Source organism: Onychostruthus taczanowskii, unplaced genomic scaffold (genome assembly GCF_017590055.1).
Source record: "Onychostruthus taczanowskii isolate IOZ18803 unplaced genomic scaffold, ASM1759005v1 scaffold10, whole genome shotgun sequence".
Taxonomy (NCBI): Eukaryota; Metazoa; Chordata; class Aves; order Passeriformes; family Passeridae; genus Onychostruthus; species Onychostruthus taczanowskii.
Window position 1 is genome coordinate 9,151,856 of NW_024496526.1, and position 22,625 is coordinate 9,174,480.

At 44.3% G+C, this 22,625-nt stretch overlaps 1 protein-coding gene across 1 annotated transcript; it reads left to right on the forward strand.

Moving 5' to 3' along the window:
* The first annotated feature begins 2,351 nt into the window (after window positions 1-2,351).
* On the forward strand, window positions 2,352-22,272 carry SCTR (secretin receptor). Its single transcript, XM_041406488.1, has 13 exons — window positions 2,352-2,512; window positions 6,000-6,126; window positions 10,292-10,402; window positions 14,271-14,374; window positions 14,659-14,756; window positions 15,739-15,871; window positions 16,680-16,833; window positions 16,923-16,983; window positions 17,499-17,568; window positions 20,275-20,366; window positions 20,459-20,597; window positions 20,776-20,817; window positions 21,816-22,272. The coding sequence occupies exons 1-13, from the start codon at window positions 2,471-2,473 to the stop codon at window positions 21,990-21,992; spliced, it is 1,350 nt and encodes a 449-aa protein (XP_041262422.1). The 5' UTR covers window positions 2,352-2,470; the 3' UTR covers window positions 21,993-22,272.
* The last annotated feature ends 353 nt before the right edge of the window (window positions 22,273-22,625 follow it).

The window sequence follows — 22,625 nt, forward strand, 5'->3', positions numbered from 1 at the left end:
TTTTAAGTATTAATAAAGAAATATTTACAATCAAAGTTGGTTAGTGTTTGATAAGTAAACAATCAGAATAGTACAAAGCAATTTCTTCTATTTACTCCTAAAGTTAAAGTGAAAAGTCTTTTGAAATGGTGTGAACAAAGTCAGATGTTTCTTTCCTGGTTTAGATATCAGACTTGAAAGAAATTCCAGCTGTGACAAATTTACAAGGGGTATACATAGCAGGTATAAAAGCAAATGCACACAGCTATTGCTTAATTAAACAAACATATAATTTGGGGCTCTGTGAATTCTTGGTAGTAATTCTTTGTAGTCTGCTGCTGCTGTTAGGTTTCCCAGCTCTCTCTGTCTGTCCCGCTGGGCTGACATCTGCTGTGAGTAAACCAATGGTTTGCACAGGTGAGAATCTCCCAGGTTTAATTTTGCATACATCTTTCAAACAGCCTGCATGTGAATAAAATGGGAGGATCACAAAATATTAATCCACACCGTTGGCATTTAAATCCAACGTTGACGCTCCAGACTCCTGGGCCTGTTTCGGAAAAAGCGCCACACTCCAAAGTACATTCAGAAGCAAAGCTCTCTCAATTACATAAATGAAAGAAAGAGTGCTGGCTTTCAGGGGAAGATGCTGCAATATGAATGGAATAATAAAATATTCCTTCAGCCAAAGGAAGAGAGAGAAGGACTTGGCGCCCCACCGAGATGATGCAGCGTTGTCAGTGTGGTTTCTTCAGACTACTACAGCGACCATTGTCTGTCTGCCTCTCAGACCCCCTCTCAACAGTTTGTTTAACCCTTTGATATTTTCAACCAAACTCTGTGGGGAAGCAGACGTCTTCAAGAAATGAAAATCACTACAAGTTTAGTGTGGACTGGGGCAAGGAAGACTGAAGCATTTGCCATTTGAGGGGGAAAGGAAGCTGTGTGAGTGTGCTGGATGAGCAGGACAGAGCCAGTGTGGGGTTAAGCAAATGCTGCTGCTTTCCTGACTGCTGCTCTGGGACTGTGGGGAGAGATGAGGGTGGCGTGCAGGGAAAGAGGGAGCATTGCAACTCAGTGATCTTCATGAGCACATATAGAGGTGAGCTGGAGTCAGGGTGGGCATGGAAAGGGCAGCACTTGCTAGGCAACCCAAATTCCTTCATTGTGCTGCTCAGTGGATAACTTGTTTAATCCAATTGCAGGATTTTCAGTGCACAGGCAATTAGCCATATATTTTTTCCTAGTCATTGACTTTACTAGTAAACCTGGAGCTCATCTGTGTTCTGGGCAGCCATTGATTAAATTTGACCTGTCTGATGATGGAAAATTGGAATAGGTGGTAAAAGATATTTTGAGACAAGCTGAGGACTGCCGTGCTTTGAGAAAGAGCATTGGTCTACAGTGCAAACTTTGGCTCTTTTTTGAAGCTGTATTCAGCTTGTTCTAGAAGTGAATGTGACCATCAAGGGCTTGGAGTGCTTGCCTTGGCAGCTGGGAGCTCACACCCAGCTAAGCACACAGTCCCTTTACAATAGTTTTGCCTCAGAAACAAAACCAGGAACACCAAAGAGTGCTCTGCTGACAGGCGAGGGGACTGCCAAGGAACTGTCTTTGGGAAATCCCAGATGTCTGAAATCTACAATCCAGCAACAAGGTACCAGTGGGATCCAAATGCAATGACACCTTGCAGCCTATAGCATTTGGATGAAATGCAGACTGGCTGTTTCTTCAGATGCTGGATAAGAGGATGAAATCTAGGGAGTACTTGGAGTCCTCTCTGGAAGGGAAGAGCAGATTCCCTGTTTATCCCAGACTAGAAGTTGTCTTTGGGTCTGACAGCTGTGCTCAGCTGGGCTTGGTGGGACATGCAGGCAGCTGGCTCACCTGCAGCAGACTCTGCCAGCTTACTGATTTCTGCCTCTCAGGGATGTGTGCTCCCTGTGGGAAGCATGTGCAGAGCTATCAAGAGCCGAAGCAGTGCAGGCAGCCTGAAGCACATTCCTCCAACTCGGTTTCTCAGCAGAGCACTTATTCCAGGGCTCTACTTCCCCTTGATTGTTTGCTCCTGCCATTGTGGAGCTGACATCTTACAGGGGAGTCCTGCTTGGTCCCTTATCGTGGGAGCATGAGGAATGATCATTGCCCAGCGACACCCATCGATAACAGTGAATAATAGCCAGGAAGGGAGGCAGACAACAGTAGGAACATGCTCAAGAGAGGGGCTGTAATTCTTGGGACAGGGCACTTCTGCAGAGGAGGAGAAGAGTTGCAGCGTGGACGGGAGGGGGGGGTCCTGTCACTGTTGATGCTGTCTAGAGCTCAGCAGCTGGAGAGAAACATTGGCTAAGGATGGTCAAAGCTGGGAAGGGAAAAAGGCAAGGAGGGAAAAGGATGAAGTGAAAAGAGCTAGGAGCCACGCTGGAGAGCATACAAACAGCCTGCTGACCTGTGATGCATGAGGGATGAAGAAAACAGACCGTGATTGACTATGTGGACCATCTGGGTGATCTTCTGGATTTCAACTGTCCCGGTAGGTGCTGAGATCTATTTATTCGCGTTTGCATGGAATCACATGTTATCTGAGTAATGCTGAGCACCTCTATTCCATGAAGTTGTGGTGTCTCTGTTTAAAAATACCTGTGTAGAACCTGAGATATTTAAATTTTCTTCTTGCTTCTGCTGCTTCCTGCACTAATTGACAGTGGCCAGATGACTAGATGCTGGATGCCTCAGTTTCCCCACCTTTATAAAGACAGAAGTGTTACTAACCCACTTTGACAAACGCAGCAGGTGCTGTAATGAAGGAGAAAAAATTTAACTCAATTCAGAGAAGTTTTACTGATTTACACAGCAATCAAGCCCTTAAGGGGCAATGCCCACAAACAGCAGTGCCTCCCAGGACTCATTGAAGGAATGTGAAGCGATGTTTATACCACAATGTTTGTCTTATTTTTTTTTAGCTTTATCACTTTACTGAGATTTATGTGGCAGATTGTCACTGCTGAGCTCCAGGTGCTTGGATCAGTCAGAAAGGGGAGTGGAACCTGGGCTGTGATCTCCAGGTGCTGCTCAGGTTATTCAGATTTTGAATGCATATAAAACAAGGGGTGAAATGTGTCTAGCTTGGGTGTGAGAAGTTAGGAAAGGATCAAATCATTGTTTCATTGCAACAAATGGAAAAATCAAGTTATTTGTCCTAGTAGGGAATTTGGCTCCAGCTGTGAGAAAACCTGAGCTCTGCCTAGACATTTTAATTGCAGAGTGAATGCAATCTTCAAACCTTTTGCCTTTTGATTGTCTGCAATAAAAAATGTGACTGTGACGGTTTTCTTGTAATTTTGGTTTCTTATTCTTAGTACTACCTAAAGGACTCTGTAAATAGATGTCATTGCTCAGTGTGTTCCCAAGAGCATCTATTTCTATTGTTTCTTCTAATCTTTCAAAATACCTGTCTTGATTTTGCCAGGCATCTTTTGCTCCTTAAATCCTCTCATTACACTAAATCCACTTATTTTAAAATGAAATGGCTTTGAATTCTGGATAATGTTTAGATCCACTCATTTCACACTTTAAAAACTGTTTTGGCTGTTGCTGTCAATATTGCAGCATTTTTCCCATTCTGGAGATCTATTTATAACAGTTATCTCTGTTTGGAATGGGATTGGTATCTTGTCTTTAAACAAAATATGAGGATGTCTTTCTCTCTGTCCTGGATGCAGTTGGGATAGCGTTAATTATCCTTTTAGTAGCTGGTGAAGTGTCGAGAAGATCACAACTGTTTCAGGAAACTGTTTAGGAATAGACATAGAAACAGCACGTAGAGGAGCCCCTTTTGCTCCTTGTTCTCAAGCAGCAGGGGCAGGCTGTTTGCTCCCACTTGTGGATGGTAAACACGAGTGAGACTGAGCACAGCTGGTGGCAGAGTGGGGTTATCCGGCCGCGCCATGGGAAGCGGATTTCGCCTTGCTCCGCAAACATCCCAGCGCTCACACCCAGCCTGCTCCCTTGGATGCCTGTGTTGGCACAGACTGGCTCAGGGACAGGGTTGGTAGAAAACAAGGTCTTTAAAACCCGCACCTGGAAGCTCTCGGCTTTCCCTGGGCTTAAATTCCTGTTAGTTGCACATCTGTTCCCAGGAAGTGGTATCCAGCTGATTAGAAGAGTAGGGTGGACATCACTTTGTGGGGCAAAATAGTAATTGTAAGGCACTACCTATGCTTGAAGAACACATTTAGTGTAAGAAAGTAATGCTGTATCAGATCAACAGGATGGTCTTCACAACTGGGTGTGCTAAAAGTGTGTGGCCTCACTCTAGCCATAAAGAAATAACACAGAATTTAAATCTTTGTAAAACAAAAACTTTCTTAGGACCCACATTTCTTAAAGGAAAACAGTGCCCACACAATGTAGAGGCTTTTTTAAGATGGAGTATTCCCCTGTTTCTGAGATCATTGTTAACATGTTTCCTAGTATTTATTTTTACCTATGTTCAGTATCATCTTAACAACTCAGCCTGGTTATGTTGGCCACTTCAAATGCTCGGCATCCAAATCCTGGCATCAGAAGAGAGTTTCTTTCATATAAAGTCTTTGCATGTGTGATTCCAGAAAATTTATTACATTGTGCAAAACCGGGTGATTTCTAGTTCATTTATTTCATGATACACAAAGGCAAGGGAGAAGGATACTGAAATTAAACACAAGTTTACACACTAAACCAATTAGATGAGGTATGATACACTGCTGAAAACATCAAACTTTGTTCAGAAATACAATACTCAAAAAATTTCCAGCCAAAACAGTGGGAATATGGTCTTTAATGTCTGGTATGCTAAAATTTAATTGTAGAAAAGTAATAGTTCTCATTACAAGGTTTTAAGGGATTGTTCTTTCTCCCAAATCTAATCTGAAAGTGATCAGCAATCCTACAAGATTTATTAGGTTGAGCAGTAATGTGATGCTACTGATTTAACTTTCTTGAACAAAGAACATAAACAAATTCTATCTGATATTTTTCAACTAATAGAGCCTGATGACTGGCTTCTAATCTCTTCATTATGTGTGTACATACATATGCATTTTTATATATGTACATAAAGGTTCCATGGTGAGAATTTATAGAGATTTTGTGTTTATCCAATAGAGAGAAATTATCTAATTCATTATAATGGGCAGCCACTTATATTCAGGTTTCTTATGTCAAAAATAACAGACACTGGTAAAAATAACTTTTACCCTGCAAAGGGTAAAAATACTTTTTTTCTGAACAACATAATTGTAAAGACCTTGTCCTGCAAATAATTTTGTAATTATTTTCAATATTTGTCATTTTAATGGCCCATAAATGTTTGGTTTTTTCACTGATTTTGGTCCAGCTGCATAAAACATAAACACACATTTAATTGCTACATCAGAATTGAGTGAACATTAACATTTCCACATGGTTTTATGAGAAAGCTGGCTGGGAAGATGAGAAAATGACCTTAGGACAAATTCACATCTAGGTTCTCACGAAAATCTGGGTGAGATTCTGCTTTCAGGTGGGCTCCTGCAGCTACCAGATGGTAGCAGGGAAACAGGCTTGGGTGGTCTGCAACCAGTGGGCATATTTGGATCACTTGTGCTCAGGAAAATGACCTGCCAGGTGTATGATTTAACACAGCCATGGGTGAGTGATTGATTCTCTGTTACTCTAGGAGACTCCAGCAGTGTCCTGGATGTTTCTGCAGTCTTTTGGAAGAGCATCCTGTTCATGTACTTAATTTAGCAGAATAACACATTTTTCTCAATGTCAGTAATGTCAGCAAAAGGGAGAAGACATAAACTCAGTCTGTGCTTGCCTGCTGCTACTACAAAAATGCAGACTTAGCTGGGAAAACTGTCTGTATTTAAAGAAAATATTGCCCACAATCAAGTGATAGATTTACATGGGTAATATGAGCATAAAAAGGATAGATTCTGTTGAGATTTTATAAGTTTTAAGAGGAAAAGTGATTCCACTGCTTTTAAAATTTGTAGATCAAAGCTATTCCACCTGTCTGTGACCTTCTGAGCGTCCTGAAAAGGGAGGAAGAAAAGTGTGTGGAGACTCTGTCCCTGGAGGCAAGGAACAGAACGACTGAAAATTATCTGCTCCTGAGCTCAGGTAAAGGCTGCACAAATGCACATGATAAAAGCTGCTCTCACATGAACTGGGTGCCTCAAATTCAGACACCCCAGCATCCCTTCCCGTAGGAGGTATGCACTTAGAATACATCTCTCCTTTAGGAGCAGAAAAACAGGTAAGATCTGTTACAAGTCTTTGAGAGTGGGATTTTGACCTTGCTGTGACAGGAAGAGTTGTGGAAACCTTCTAACCCAGTTGCTTGACTGCAATCCTCACAACTAGGGAACACACCAGCAACAAAATCTTGCAAATTGCAATCATGTCTTCTTGTAAAAGGATAATTTAAAAAGTCACCCCAGCAACTGCAAATTTACTTAACTATATTTACCTTAAAAATCAATGAAGACCAGCAGCCAACATTTAAATCACATGACTTGAAGGTCTTCATTGCTTCCTCCTTGTTCCAAGTTACTGTCACCTCACAAGAGTTCTTGAATTTCAGCGAGGATTTATCATCATACAAAGGAGCTTTTTGGCCTGGGAAAGTTGTGGTACTGAGTCCTCATCATGTAGACAGCTTTGCTTTCACAGCTGAGCAACTGGGGTCACGTGCAAGAGATTATTAAACCTTGCCTGTGAACTGTGTGTTATTTCCCCCATGCAGCTGCTGGGTCAGCATCTCAGAGAGAACACTGGGTGTAGGCAACACATGTGACTATTTTTAGTGCGTGACCAACCATCACCACTAAGGATGGGGTTGTGTCATTCACAGCATCTCACAGACTGAACTGATTCCGGGTGACTTTTGTGCACTGTAATATGGGCAAGGTTCTTACCAGCATGAGAAGGGAAGGAGCTCCCATAGATGTGCTGTGTGCAGTCTATCCTGGCCACAGATAGGCTACCATGTGGAGCTGGAGTTAAGGTGTTTGCTTAGTTTCAAAGCCTTCCTCTCTAACAGAGAGTGTTGGAGATGCAGAACAGCCTCACTATGACCTGGCCCAAGGACAGAACTCAGAGGGAAGATCTATTTCCTCGTTTCTGAGGATGCCTTGCATTTTTCTCTGTTACTGTTTTATCCCTGTCCCTTGCAGACTGATGGGTGTGATCACAGCTTCAGGGCAGTACAGCCACATGGCAGTGACAGGATACCTTATGGCAGCTTCCAGGTACTCCACAAGGCAGATCTGTCTCATTGCATGTAAGAAGTTTGATGATATGAATAAATCAATATAGTTTGTTTCCTTCAGTGAAGAGCAGGGTGGTATTTCTTTTTCTGCTTTGATCCTGTGCTATGACTCTAATGTTCAGCTCTGTGTTTCCTTGGCACCAGAGCTCCACAGCAGATGCAGACAAGTAAAACTCCACAGGACCGTGCAGGTGTGGACCTGCACTAGCATTAGCAAGCAGTACCATTTTACTGATGGTCTTGCTTTATCTCAGTCAAATAGTAGCTTCTCAGCAGAGATTTAATACACTTTTAAACTGGTCCACATCTTAAAATTCACCCAAGGCCTTTTGTTATTGGAATTTTTAAATGGGGTAGTTCGGCCTAAAATTATACCAAAATCTGAGAGGGGTTTTTTTACCTTGGTAAATTAGGGAGTAATGCTTCTATTCTGGGGAATAACACACCTGAAAATGCCTCCAGCCTTTAAGGGGTCTGCATGCCTGAAGTCCATGTGGAGAAAACCCCATACAAGGATTTCAGTTTGAAGAAGAGAGAAACAAAGCTGAGGAATTGTGCATACCCTTGGTGGGTCATGCAGGGAGGAATCAAGGCGGCTTTGTAGAGTGTGGGGCACCTTCCACACCTCCTTCCTGCACCTGCCCCAGAAGCTTTGACTGGCACAGGCAGGAAAAAAGACAAAGCAGGGAACAAGCTCCCACCATGCCATCTCTGCTGCAGTGCTCACATCTCTGTGAAGATGGCACAAACAAAGGAATTCATTGCTGGGGAATTAGGCACCAAGTACCTGAGCAGTGAGTGTTTCTTATCCTCCAGCAGTAAAAAGGAAAAGGGACTCTGCCCTTATGATAACATTAGCTTGGGAAAGCGAGCAGTGTAATATTAACATAACCCAAATCACAGTTATGCTCTTTTTAGTGCATGAGTGAAGACAAGGAAATTCTCTCGGGAGCAAGAAGCAGGGCAGGGAAGCTACTGGAGACCTGGAACACCTGATCATGGTGACACCGTGTATTGCTGCTGGGAGAATGCTCTGAGTGCTACTGGAGAGAGATCCCAAAGAGCACAGGGCTGTGTGAGGGAGATGTTGCTGTGCTTTGTCTCCACCCTGAGGCTCTTTGTCTAGCTGGGGGTGGGAGACGCTGGTGTTAGCCATGAGGAGTGGCAAGAAGCCCACCTGCAGTAGAAATAGCTCGGCTGGTTTTTGTTTTCTCTTCCTTCATGGAAACCACCCAACATCATAATTTTACCAGGTTTTTCTGTGCATTGGGTCTGATTTTGGGGTTTTATGCCTGTGGTGTTGGCATGACAGTTCGATAAACCAAACAATGCAGCATGTTAAGTCATAAATATCACCCAAGGTGAAGTTTTGCTTGCCTTTAAACTTTTGCTTTGAAGTAAATCCTTTCCAAGACTTATAAACATTGGCACAGGGAGGACACCAGGGCTGAGGTGCCACCCTGGCTGTGAACAGCTCTACATTTTCAGGCACTAGGCCTGTCGCACAGAAGGAAATCAATACATTTCTAGAAATGTAAACATTTTTGTCAGGCTAATGGAGGCTGGCCTTATAAAGCATGAAGTGTTTGAGAAGAGTGCTTGGTCAGCACTTCCTCCCCTCAGCTTTCAGGGAGCATGCAGGGCAGACGGCACACGCCCGGATACAGCAGGCACAGGGGAGTCCTGACACACCACAGTGGCCTTTTTTCCCCCTGTTTTGTTGCAGAAACTGCAAAGAAGGCTGTGCTAAAACCATTGTCAGGGAGTGGAGGCAAAAGGGAATGAATCTGAATGATTTCAGCCTGTATCTGGAGAAGAGCAAAATAAGAAATGGTAGGATTGCAGTTTCTCTTTGGTACAAAGAGCATCAAATGGAGGTCTTCTCCATTAACATTCTGCACCTCAGGCCTAAGCAACATGTCTAAGTAGAGATCACCATCATACTCTACTCCATCGGCCACCAGATGAGCTCCCTGATGCATCTCTACCAGCCCTGCCCAAAGGCAAAACAGTCAGGGGTGCAGCTGGAAAAGTCTCCCTCCCTCCCTGACTGTGAGAGGGGACAATGACAAGCCCATCCTTAAAATAAGCAGCCCTTGCACCTAACTGAAATGGGGTGAGTCTGAGCAGCCACGCTCAGTGAGCGATCTGTTGTCATTTTTCACTTCATTGCAGCCTGAGCACAGTGAAAGAGAGGAGTGTTTATGGTGATAAAAGGAAGACATTGATGCTGTTCATCTCTATCCCTTCCCCAGCGTCATGAGATTAGCATAGTGCTGATAATGTCTATGTTGTGGGTGTGATCCCCAAATGGGCCATTCACTTAGAATTGTACTCTCTTTGTGGGTTCCTTACAACTCAGAATAGTCTGTGATTTAAGTGATCTGTGGTTTAAGTACCATCCTGAAACTTTTTAAACTCCTAGTCACAGAATCACAGATTGGGTGAGGCTGGAATGGACCTATGGATCATCTGGTCAAACCTCCCTGCTCGAGCAGGGTCATCTAGTTGCATTTTTTTATATTTACAAAAATATTATGTAAGGAAAACATTAGGATGACTCAAGGTGAAAGCTTTAGAAAGACTGAAAATAAGTTTAAAAATTCCCATCTGATTTCCTTCATCTTTCCAGGGCCATTCAGTAGTTACCAGCAAACAGGTAGCAAAAGGCCTGATGTGAAGTTCAGAATTACTCTAATTGTGCTTTGTGTGCCTAGTAGAGACCAAGGGGATCAATGACAAGAATGGGACAGGTCTGGGAGCTTGCTGAGGCTGGTTTGAAACAATCAGGATCTGCTCTGTCCTATCCAAGTCTCAGCAGACTTGCTCTGTCTCACCCAGCTTGCTTTTCAGAGCACTGAGCATCTTTGTTCCTGTAGCTGCCTTGGTCCATGGGAGATGTTGGATGGTGTTGTGCTACTTGGAGATGTCTCCCAGTGTTTCATTGTTGGAAGAAGTTTCATGGTGTTATGTCACTGGGAGATGCTGTATGGTATTTCCTTGTTGCCCCCCCAGGCAGATGTGCTGGAATGTGGGACAACATGAGCTGCTGGCCTTCATCCACTGTGGGACAGACTGTCAATGCTCACTGCCCTGAATTCTTTCAGATGCTGACTGGGAAAAAAGGTAATACTAAAATGATGCTTTTCTCACCCAGGTATTTTTAAAAAACACTTATTTATTAAACACTTTATTTTTTATTTCTTTACAAACGTGCCACTCTCAGGTCTGAACTTGAAATGAATATTTTTCCCTCCTTCTTTTAAAGAACAATAGTTACTTAGCAGATCTGTTTCCACCTCTGAGCTGACCATGGAAAAGCCTGGAATTAAAGTAGCAAGATCTTTTAAGTGCATGTGTTTTCTAGCCAGATGGAAAAAAGTGCAGGAATTAAATGTTATCCTGAAAAGCAGGGTTTTAGCATGGTTTCTTAAGGAAAAGGGTTTTCTCCACTCAGGTTCTGTGTTTATTTCTGTCTTTCCCTTTTAATAACTCCTAGAGCCAGTGGCTGGTCCCAGACGAGCTTGATGGGGACAAAACTTCACACAGCATTAGGTTCACACGAGTTTTGGCAAAAACATCCAGCTAGGCAGGCAGAGAAGATCCCCTTTTTTGCCTTCATTAAGAGGAAATCTGCTCTGGGGATTTCTCTTTTGTCTGTGACAGTATCCATACAAGTGACACAATCTCATGGAAATTCAGGATTTATGGCTCACCAAACAATTCACTCAAAGAGAGGTGAGCTAAAGAAATGCTTTTTGTCCTTTTTTCTGGGTTATCTAAGCTAGAAATGAAGTGAAATTTACTCCCAGTAGACTACAGTAATCATGTATTAAGTAAGCCTGCTTTCTGTTCATTTCTGCTTTTCAGTAATGCCTAAGAAATGTGTTTACGTTTCTCTTTAGGGAGTTAATGATTCAAATGGGAAGAGGGTTTTGCATTCTTCAGTTATAGGGCACAGATTAATGAGGTCCAGTACTTACAGAAAAGCAGACAGATTCATTTTATGAAGGGAGGAACAGGAGACAAAGTATTAGATTGTCTAATAAAGATTACATAACTCAAAGGAGAAGCACTTAGTGCTCTTTAAATGAAATCAGACATGAGCCACTCAGATTAAAATAAAAACCTTGCTACTTACTGTACACACGAACATTATCTGCCCTTTGAGCCCTTTAAGCTGGTTTAAAGCCAAAGGATAAACTACACAAAGGCTTAGATCGCTGAAGAAACCGTGCGTCTGGCATCTACTTCTTCAGCACAGTGCTCCCGGCCCTCAAATACAGGAATTAAAATCCCTGCTGGTCCAGCCACTAGAGGGAACTGCTCCCTGCCTCTGGCCTTCTCACCAGGGAGGAAAGCAGGAATTTGTACATCCAAAGGTCATAATTACATCTGAGATGTTCACTCCCTTATCTTGGAGGTAGTCAGCTTAAACTTCAGTTGCCCTCCTTATCGAGAAGCTGATAAACAGTAATCAGAGTGACAGTGTTCAAAACAGAACCCCAAGACCTGGTCCATCATCATTAGCACCTTATTTCTGTCTCTGCATCTGGCATTTTGGGTCAAAGTCAGCAATAGTTTAACCTCATTCTCATGGCCACCTTCTTTGGGTTTATACTGTGGTTGGCTTGTGACTCCAGAGTTTATTTACTGCTACAGTCTTTGCCCTGTTTGAAACAATTTTGAAAAAGAAAAACAAAGATGTGCTTGCTTCAAAAGAAAAGCAAAGGTTTTCTCTCCTCACCACTTACAAAGCAGATGGGCAGCCACAAATGCCAAAGGCCCATATGTTAAGCCATGTGGATGGCTCTGAGCTCTGCCCAAACCCTGGTCTCTGTGCTCACTTCTAGACTTGAATTTGCAGCCCAGACTTTCTGGTCCCTTTCAACATAGCAGACTAAAGAAACAAAATTATCTGGAACCAAGTAACAGAACTGAGCATGGTACCTTAGGCAAGGAATGAAGAAAGGTGTGACAATGCTGAGGATTCAGAGGCAAAGGCCACATCAGGTGGCTGCAGTGCCACAGCCATCCCTTTAGTCAGAGTTCCTTTTTTCCTAGGCAATTCCATAGCACCAGTAAACACCAAGCCAAATCCTTAGACTGCAGACTCCCAGTCTGCTCCGAGTGGGGCAGGCTGCAGTTTCCCCAGCCTGTGTGTCACCCATAGCTCAGGAGCATTGGTACAATTTTCCTTGTGCCCATCCATATGATGTGCCTGGCACAATCTCCTGTGCTTTGCATGTAGTGCAATAGTATGTGCACACCAGCACAGAACTTCACCTCCTCTTGTCTGATCTGCTTTGACAGCCTGGAGCACAAAACAGTCACAGGCATGTTTACAAGCACAGTGCTTAGCTCCAAGTTAAGTAAGTGTGTCTTAATAGCTGACGCTGAAGTAGAGAACCTGCCACCACACCACCCCCTTGCTGGGTCCAAGACAGGCTGGGGAGAACATTTTGGGAGAGCTACCTCTTTCCTGTTGTTGCTGCACTGCGGCAAAACATAAAAAACCTTATAAAGCAAGCCTGGCCCTTTCAAAGATGCTAAGCTGGAACAAGACGTTCAAAAAAGCATCAGAATAATGGTCTGATAAGGACACACCCAGAGCTCTTTCCACTCAGGGTTCTAAGCCTGTTTGCTGTGCCTTGCAGGTTTACAGAGGTGAGTTCAGATCAAGTGCAGACATGCTGTCAGGTCACCAGCATTAGCCCAGAGGTAGCAGGAGCTCTGGCTCTGTCCTGACAATTCCAGCAGGGCTCCAAAGGGGATAAACCATCACCATACACTGCTGGATATGCATCTCGCTCACTTCCCTCAGCACTGCAGGGATGTTTTGAAAGAGCCAGACACCCTAAGGTCCTCATGCCTAAATGTGTGGGGGGAAAATGGACTTTTATGGTGCCCTCTGGCAAGGCTTGTACTAGGAAGGACTGCTGGTTTCATGTCCCCTTTAAATACCTGCTAGCATTGCCATCACTGCAAGAAAGCCAGGATTTCACTCCATGTTTCTGAAGTATGATTCTTACCAGAGAGATCAATGTGATTAGGACAGAGGGAAGTTGTTTTACTTCTTTGTAAAAGTTTCTCTTCAGTACATAACAAACATGCCTGCTAGGGCCACTGTCTTCCAGTGACATTGTAAGTGGCATTGGGCAGGATTTCCCACTTCCACTTTAGAGCCAAACATTAATGTGGACAAGTTCAAAACCATCCTATTCAGCCATGTGCAGCTTGCTGGGCATTCATCTCACTCAGCATTAGGAGTCTAAGAGTCAGACATCCCAGCAGAAAAGGGTCAGACAAGCTGTCCTCTGTGGATACCAGTCCAAAAAGTGAGTTGAATTCTGCAAGTGTATATTTTTCTCCAAAGACAGTCCCAAGGGACACAGTTGGACTTGAGTACTCAGCTTTCCAGAAGTTGAGCTTAAGTGAGGTGAATTTCTTCCTAACTTTTAATTTGCAAGTTAGCAAGGAAATCAACTGTGTAAAATAATGCCAAGCGTGGGAAAAAGACTTTTAGCATCAATTTAAATCTTACTGAAAATCTGTGACCATCTACAGTTTTGTGTTCTATTTGGAGCATGACAAACCACAGTAAGGAGGTGGGAGCATTCAGCAGAGTATCAGGTTTGCATGGAGCTTGAATCTGTGGCTGAACAAATCATGTGTTTGCTGATCTTGGAATAGAGGCCAAGAAACACCAGATGTACTGAGCAGTATTATTTATGTTGCAATTAATAAAAACACATCCATCACAGTCATCACTGAGTGGGCAAACAATATTATGACCCACACAAGTACACTGGCAAGTATCAACAGAATCAGCTCAGCTGCATTTTGCCTCCAGCTATGCAGAGTGCACTGCCTGGGGCAACACACTCTCCTGGCTCTTGGAGCAACCCTACATGGTGACTGAACCCCGAGGACAGAAAAGCTAAAACTGGAAATGGTCATACCCCATTCTGTCTTTTTGACTTTTACCACACAGGTTTTGTGTACCGAAACTGTACAAGTGAGGGCTGGTCAGAGCCGTACCCGAGACCTGACATTGCTTGTGGCTACAATGTCAACGACACAACCAACGAGGCCAGGGTGAGTCTGAGTGCCCCTGACCACAGATCTGCTGCTCTGGGGCCCTGAGGAGAAACACTTTTGGGAGAGACTGATTGATGTTGTGATTTAACCCAGGTGGGGTTATTGCTATTGGTGGTTTTCAGCATGAATACTTCCTGCAAGTGGTTGCTCAGGGTGAAATTTCAGTAGCTGATTTTACCAGAAAATTTATTCATTAAATAGGAGGAGGAATCTTTCTTTTGGTGTGGGCTGATCTCTACCAGGCAGGCAAGGTAAAGATGTGATTATATGTTCCCCTGCAGCGTTCCTATTTCATGACCCTGAAGACCATGTACACCATCGGATACTGCACCTCCCTTGTGACATTGATGATAGCCTTGGTGGTCCTGGCCTCCTTCAGGTGAGGAGGAGCATCTCTGGTTTGTGTTTGGTCAGGACTTCTGGTCATCTCAGCTGACACAAATCCTTCTATTGACTTTCTGGGCAAGCTAAAAATTGAAGTATATCTGAAAACCTTTGCAGAAATCAGTGACAAAATGTCTGTCTGAATCTTGTCTCCCAGAAAATGTCAGGGCTGCTCATTATATTTTGCTCTCCTTTTCTTTCCAAATCACAGCTGGATGCATGTTGCAAATGGCATTTGCACCAACTCCCTGATGAGGTTTTCCTGTGATTTCAGTGTCCCTTGGGCAGAGTGTCTTTCCCCCTGCTGCTCTTTTCCCCACTTGAGACTGTGGCTGAAACTTTGTTCTAAGCGTCACTGCACTGACTTGTAGTAAAGTTTCTATTAGCAATCTGACATGCAGCTTATCTTCACTCATCCCTGTAACCTGGAATTTGTACTGTGCTGCTTATTCAGTGAAATTAATTTCCCTTACAGTAAATGTCAGGGCGGCACCTCTGGGCAAAAGGAAACCCAACTACTTTGCAAATTTATATTCAGACTGCACGGCCTCTGGACACAGACTATGTGAAGATTTAATACAGAAAACACTGCAGGCACAAGTGCAGTGTGCTGGCAGAATAAATAAATTCAGCCGGGTGTGAATAAACACCTTGGGTTCATGTTACTACAGAAAGGAGGGAGGGAGGGATGCTAGAACAAGCATATTGGCATGAAATCACAATTTTCCTGGCAACATTCAGCTTGTTTTAGTACCTGAGTGGAGCAGATATGACTGTAGCTTTTTAAGGTCTTCTCTAGGATATCCCTTTTGGGAAATGCATCAGTCTTCCTTTCATAGACAGAGCTACATTGTTCTTCATTTGTCCATTTATCACTACTAAGGATTGAAACCTGTTGTTTACAGCCACAGGTTCCTTACATTGGTGAGGAATGTCACTTCACTGGATTTCTCTCTCTCTCTCTTTTGTATTTGCAGAAGGCTTCGCTGCACAAGGAACTACATCCACATGCATCTCTTCACATCGTTCATTTTGCGAGCCTCATCCAACTTCATCAAGGATGCGGTCTTGTTTTCCTCTGAGGACACAAATTACTGTGGGGCATACACGGTAACCCTCTGCTCATCAGCTTGCTCCACCCTCAATTTCCCAGCAGATCCTAGCAGGATTTAGTGTACAGGGAAGGAAATCTCCATCCGAGATTTATGTTCATCATGAGGGGTTATGGGAGAAGAGAGGTATGCTCTGCCCCATCTCTGAGAACACATTAAATATTGCTGATTTACACTGCAGTGTAAAACCTGATAGTAAGATAAGGGCTTGCACTCAGACAGATTGGGACCTCCCAGATTTTGAAATGTTTTTTGCCTTTTTCTTTTTATTGGCAGCAAACTATTTTGAAAAGTTGGGTGTGAGGAGGGGTAAGCTACACTGGAGATGATGGTCACTGCTTTAAACTAAAAGATAAGAATTAGGGAGAGGATCAAAAATAGGCTTGTTTTGTTTTATCCCACTGGTTTTGCTGGATATTTGTTGCAGAAAAAATAACATTTTGAGGACATTTTAATTTGTCTTTATCATCTGCTTTTCTTGGGAAAAAAGGATTGACATATGCTTCTCTAAGGTGATATTTGTGTTACTCCTACTGGGAAGGTAGTAATTACGAAATTCCCCTGAGACAGTAACCTGAATCCAAGTGTCCATGACACATTCAGTTCTTCTAGTGAGGCAGTTGATTAATGCATTTAGGAGTGCCAGCTCTGCTTTCTTGTCATGTGAACCCCTGTCTCGAGGACACCCATTTAGTCCCCTAATTGCTATAAAATCTCTATTTGCCAAGATTAATTTACGGCTCGCTGTCTCTGCTAGAAGGTAGGAACAAACCCAGGCAGGAGCTAATTATCCTCTCTTTCCCCAGGCTGGCTGTAAGCTCACCATGGTCTTCTTTCAGTATTGCATCATGTCTAACTACAGCTGGCTCCTTGTGGAAGGACTGTACCTCCACACTCTCCTGGTGATTTCCTTCTTCTCGGAAAGGAAGTTCCTCTGGTGGTTCATCGCCCTCGGATGGGGTACTGGCTCTCCCTTCAGTGAGAACAACTGGGTTTTTTCTGCCTTTGGCATGGACTTGTGAAGGAGTAACTGGTTTTTCCAATTGCAGGTGCCCCAATGGTGTTTGTGGCAGCATGGGCGACTGCTCGGCAGCTCCATGAAAATATTGGGTAAGTGGCGTGGAGTGGGGGAAGCCAGGGGGAGCATGCAGCCCCTGTGCAGGCTGTTCCATGGGGTCCTGCTCATTTCTAATTGCTGGGAGCAAGTAAATCAATCAACATCCTGCTGTGAATCCTAGTGTGGCTGTGAGTAGAGGCACAGCTGAGCAACACCAGAAAAGGCTTCCAATTCCATTTGAGCATTTTCAAGGGTAGGAGGTAGCCTTCAGCTATGAATTCAGACCACATGTTTTCAGTATCTGTCTTTAACTTTCTAAACAGTGAAACTTTGTTTCTTTCTCCTCCCTTTCAAAATTTTGAACAGCGTTTGTACTTTAAGGGAAGGACTTGTCGCTATCCAGTGCAGGTGGGCAGTTTTCTGTCAGACACACTGTACCACTCAGTGAGAACAGAAAATTAGTTTTGTAGAAAAGAAAATAGGGGCCTATCTAAGGTGCAAAACAGACTAAACCTGTTTGAAAAGATACCAATGTTTTGATAACTGACTGCATCTTCTATTTTTACAGGTGTTGGGACATTAACACTGATGCCAATATCTGGTGGATCATTAGAGGCCCCATAGTTGTGTCTATATTTGTAAGTCCTTTCTGGAACAAGCAGGTTCAATCTGTATTTTCAAATACTGTGAAGTCACAGCTCATCTACTCAACATGCTTTAGAAGTGTGTTAATGAACTGATCTTAGGCATGTGTCTGAACTGGTGTGACCCATGAGTTACTGCTTAAGCAACTTCTGCTCAGCAGGACTTAGTCAGTAACTAATGCCCCAAAGCTAAGTTCACAAGGAAAGCTAGAGTGTCCTCCCAAGAAGCAAGAGCCTGAAGAAGATCAGGTTTCCACATCCTGTTGATTTCACATGAACTTGGCTGTTTTGTGGAAGCTTGTTTTGGACTGTTTCAAGGAAAGCTCTGGAGGAGAAATGAGTGGCTGTACATTTCAGTACAATTACTTTTGTGTCTGCTGGTCAATGCCTCTCTCAGCAAAGCCAAAACCAACTTGCCTTACATGACCACCGGCTTTTGTTTTCAGGAATAAAAACAGTTCACAGGCTGCATGCACCACATATTAGTAGACAGCACTGAGGCACTGCTCAGTGAATTAAGGCACAGGCATCATTGAAACTCAGAGTGAGCCTGCCCAGTGCAAGGCAGTAATGATGATAAGAGCAGTTTGGTGTGTGTAATACTCAGCGTCTGTGTTTTGAGCATTTGCTGGTACTCTCCTTCAGAGCCTTAGGTACCAGGGGGCTGGAGCTGCTGCCTGGGATAATTGTTCTGTCCGATGAAGATGCTCTGGGTCAGACCATGCTGCAATGACCTGCCTGAAACCCTAGCCCAGAAATGCGAACTGCTGGTTATTCTCAAGTAACCTGCTGACACTCCAAACGAAACCCCAAGAGCTGGTTGAGGTTTTCACGTTTCCAGTAAGAACCATTTTGTTTGCAAAACACAAACTGCAACACTTGCACACTTCTCAGAAACCCAGGCAGCAGAGATGGTGGGTTAAAGTTCTGCTCCTATTGACCAGTGAGCAATACTGCATCCCCACAAGACAAGCAGCAAACCGCACGAGTGATTTAGGATCAACTTACCGAGGTCATGGCATTTATTTTTCTTTATGAAACTACCCTCATGCTAGAAGCCACTCAGCAATATAGAAAAGCCAACGAGCCCCAGGCAAGACAAAAAGCACAATCTTAGTTTATCTTTTGGTGGCCCCCATCCACTATCGCCTTCCAAGTGTCCTCAGAATACTGATCCTGTCTTGTTTAGCTACTGAAGGCAGAAGCCGCCTGCATGACTCTGCAGGTTTTCCTCAAGGGAGGCTTTACTCAAGCCCAAAACCAAACAAACAGCCAGATCTTAAAACCCAGATCTAATCTCTGTATTCCTCACAGCCTTCAGCAGTTGAAAAGGCAGAAAATCAGCACCGATAAACACCTTTGTGTTCCCAGGCTCTCGCTCATTGCTGCGCTGCCCGCGGGCAATTCCTCCGGGCAGGAATCCCGCCGCTCCCCCTTCCCTGTGGTTTTTATCAGTGAAAAGTCCTGCTCAGCCTACACGGCTCTTCCCTGGCCTAATGGGTTAAAAATCCCAGAACACCCAGACCTGAACCTCCTTTGCTCCCCACCACCCCTAAAATATTTCTTGCCTTTATGCTCTAACTTCCCCCAGCTCTACTCCTTTCCTCCTCCCTCCCCAGCTTCCCCAAACTTCCAGCCCTCTCCAGACTCCCTCAGAGGCCACAGCTGCTCCCCTTCCATCCGATAACTTTAAAGAACTCAGGGACTTGCTGTGTCTGTCCCATCTCCAGGAGACCCGGTTCTTTTAGGGACACCCACCACCCCCGAGCCCTGCTGCACGTTTAACCCACCATGAAGAGGATGCACCTCTGCCATGGTGTTTCCCGGCTCAGGGAAGGGTTAAGGGCCAGCCACGGCCAGGGTGCAGCAGGAGGGGTGCAGGGTGCTCCAGGAGGGGTGCAGGGTGCAGCAGAAGGGGTGCAGACTGTGCAAGCCAAGGGCAGATCAGCCCGAGGTCGCTCCCCACGGGGTGCGAGGCTCTGGCCGAGGGACAGACAGACAGACAGACACGCTCAGGCGGCTCTACCTCCCCTGCAACTCCCACTCTTTGCCTGAGGGTCAAACGAGCAGAAACAGCTATTGCTTCATCTGCACCCAAACTGAGCAGATCAGCATTTTTATCTGATATCCACCCTTCCAGAGGGGGGAAAATGCAAAAGGAAGAACTCCAGAGTCGACTCTCTTCTCTCCCCACTTTTAACTACTTTGCCTCGTGATCCCAAACCACACGGAGTGTTTTTAGCAGGGAACAAAGAGCACTTGTAGTCCCAGTCAGCAAGAGATGGCTCCAGCGCTGCCCCTTTGCTGGCATCCAAAGTGGGGCCAGACTTTGCAGAGGCTGTCAGAGCCCCACAGCCAGAGCCGATGCTCCTGGTTTCCCTGCCCTTTGGTGATTTGTCTGGATAACAAGCCCTGACCATCTCCGTAACTAAAGCTGCAGCAAACCAGCAGAGAAAGCAGCCAGCATCCAAGCCCAGGGTGGCCAAGCAGGCTGGAGAAGCAGGAACAGAGAACGGAATAGCAACATGGACACAGGCAGGCCAGCCCCGACCCCTCTGTTCTTTCTGCTCGGTCCAAACCTCCCAAAGTGGCTCTGCTGATACCTGCCAGTTACATACTTGGATACTGGTGGGTTGTTTGTTGTTTGGTGGGCTGCTTTTGCATTCTTACTTTGTTTTCTTTGGTTTTGGTTTTTTCCAGATTAATTTCATTCTCTTTGTCAACATTTTAAGAATCCTGATGAGGAAGCTCAGATCTCCTGAGAAACGGAGCAGTGATTTCAACCAATACAAGTATGTCCCTTACATCCCTTATAAGACATTCAAGGTCACCTGAGCATCTCTTGCTCCTTCTACACCAGCTTTCCCTCTGTTTTCATTCTCAGGAGACTTGCAAAATCAACACTCCTCCTCATCCCTCTCTTTGGGGTCCACTATATCATCTTTGCTTTTTTCCCTGAGGATGCAAGCACTGGTACAATGGAAATTCAGCTGTTTTTTGAATTGGCTCTTGGATCATTCCAGGTAATATTTGACAAGCTATTATTTCTTTAAAATAAGAAAAAGAGGTAGAACATAGAACTCTGCAACAGACTTGAGTTTCCAATGGCAAAGCCAAGCTGTCTGATTTCCCTTGAGATACCTCATCCCCATTCAAAAGCTGAAACTGCAATCTTGTGACCATGGTTCTTTTATCTTTTAGGGCTTTGTTGTGGCTGTACTTTATTGTTTTCTTAATGGTGAGGTGAGTTACGTGTCTATAACATTCTGTTTTATTGCTGAAGCATGCCTCGTTAATCAGTGGGATACATCCCCCAATGAATTACACCTTTTGTCTGAGGGTTTTCTTCCCAGCTACCTAACATCACTCTTGAAATTCCTCCTAGACCAGGCAAGCCTAGGTAATTGTATGCCAGATGCAAACTTCACCTCTCAACTACTGCAACCCTTTCATAAATCAGATAACATTATTACTGTCTGGGAACTGAGGGTGGGAGCACCATCCCTCTCACAGTCACACTGGCAGCCCACTGGTTCTGACGTATGACACCATTATCTGCCACCTCATCCATGGCTGCTTTATTTACTCAATCCTGAGGAGGGAATTTATCAAAAGCTATACCCAGTCCAAGTTTATTAGGATTCTCATAAGGTAAAGCTTTTGGTAGAGGGATCGTTTCCTTCGTAGCTGCAGGACAACTCCCAGGCTTCTGGGCTAGAACTTGCACTCTGAAATGCTGCTGCTGGTAGAGGTGGGGGGAAACACACAAACCTGGAAGATCTCAAGCAAATTGGAAGGGGGAAAGAAAGCAAGCCAGTGCCTAAGAAAAAGTCACTTTGAAATAAAGGACGGTTTTGAAATACTCTGACTGATCTGTCAAGAGGGTTCAGAAAAAATGGCTTTGAAAAGAAAATCTGCCTTTTTGAGTGCCAAAATGTCCTGGTTTTATATCTAAAATTTAAATTCTGGAAAAATCTAAACCAAGCCCTTCCTAAGGCCAGCTAGATTCCGTGAACAGTTTCACCTGCAATTAAATAGCAAGTTGTGCGGCTGCAACAACAGCATCACTAGAAGTGTCAAGAAACAGGCCCTACCTCAACCCCTTAAACTGGGATTTAAATAAATAAACCCGAGCCTTGGCAAAGGTAACCCACTCTCATTTTCCTGTTACGCTGCTCTCTGCAGCGCAGGGTTCCAACATAAACTAGCCGAACTAAGTATTTTGTGACCTTTCTACCTAGGTTCAGCTGGAAGTTCAGAGAAAGTGGAGGCAGTGGCATTTAAGCAAGCACTGGCGACAGCACCTCAGCACCTCAGCCAGTAACGGGGGAAGCGGCTTGACTCAAGAGATGCAGATGGTGAGGTCCAGCCCAGCAGAGCACAGGAGAGGAACCCTCCAAAGGTCAAGTGTGCTTTAGCCCTGTGCACCTGAGGGTGCCTCCACGCTCAGACACACGTGGCTGAGTCGCGTGCACTGAGCTGGCAGTGCTGTGTCCATGTCCAAAGCGGGGCTTGGCTGTGGATCAGCGGTTCTTGGAGCACATCTGTTCGTGTATATGCTGTGCAGCACCATGGTTATTTTGCAAAGCAAAATGGGCCAAAATATTATGCTCTTCCTTGAGTTTCTGCCCGCAGTAATTTGTGTTTCTTTCCACACCTGCTGCTAGTTCTACCTTAAATGTGACCTTCCATTTTCCATGTGGCTCTCCAGAATGTTTCAGGCTAAGTCAGTCTGGTGGTTTTTGTTTTTTTTTGTTTTTTTTTTTTTTTGTGTTCTTTATTTTTCTGCTGCAGAAGCTGGGAGGACAGTGAATTTTACATGATGAAGGTTACATGCCAGCTTCCATGGGTTTGAAATGCAAACTTAATTAATCCCTAGAATTTATCAAGGTTCAAAGCCTTTCTGTTGTGGTGATGGATGAATGGATGATGGACACTGAAAACATAAGTCACAGCTGAGCTCCAGTTTCCTCTCATATCCTCCTCATATCCATTGCTCCAGTGACAGTGGCAGGCTCAGACAGGTTTTTACCTTTGCCTCTTTTAGCGGT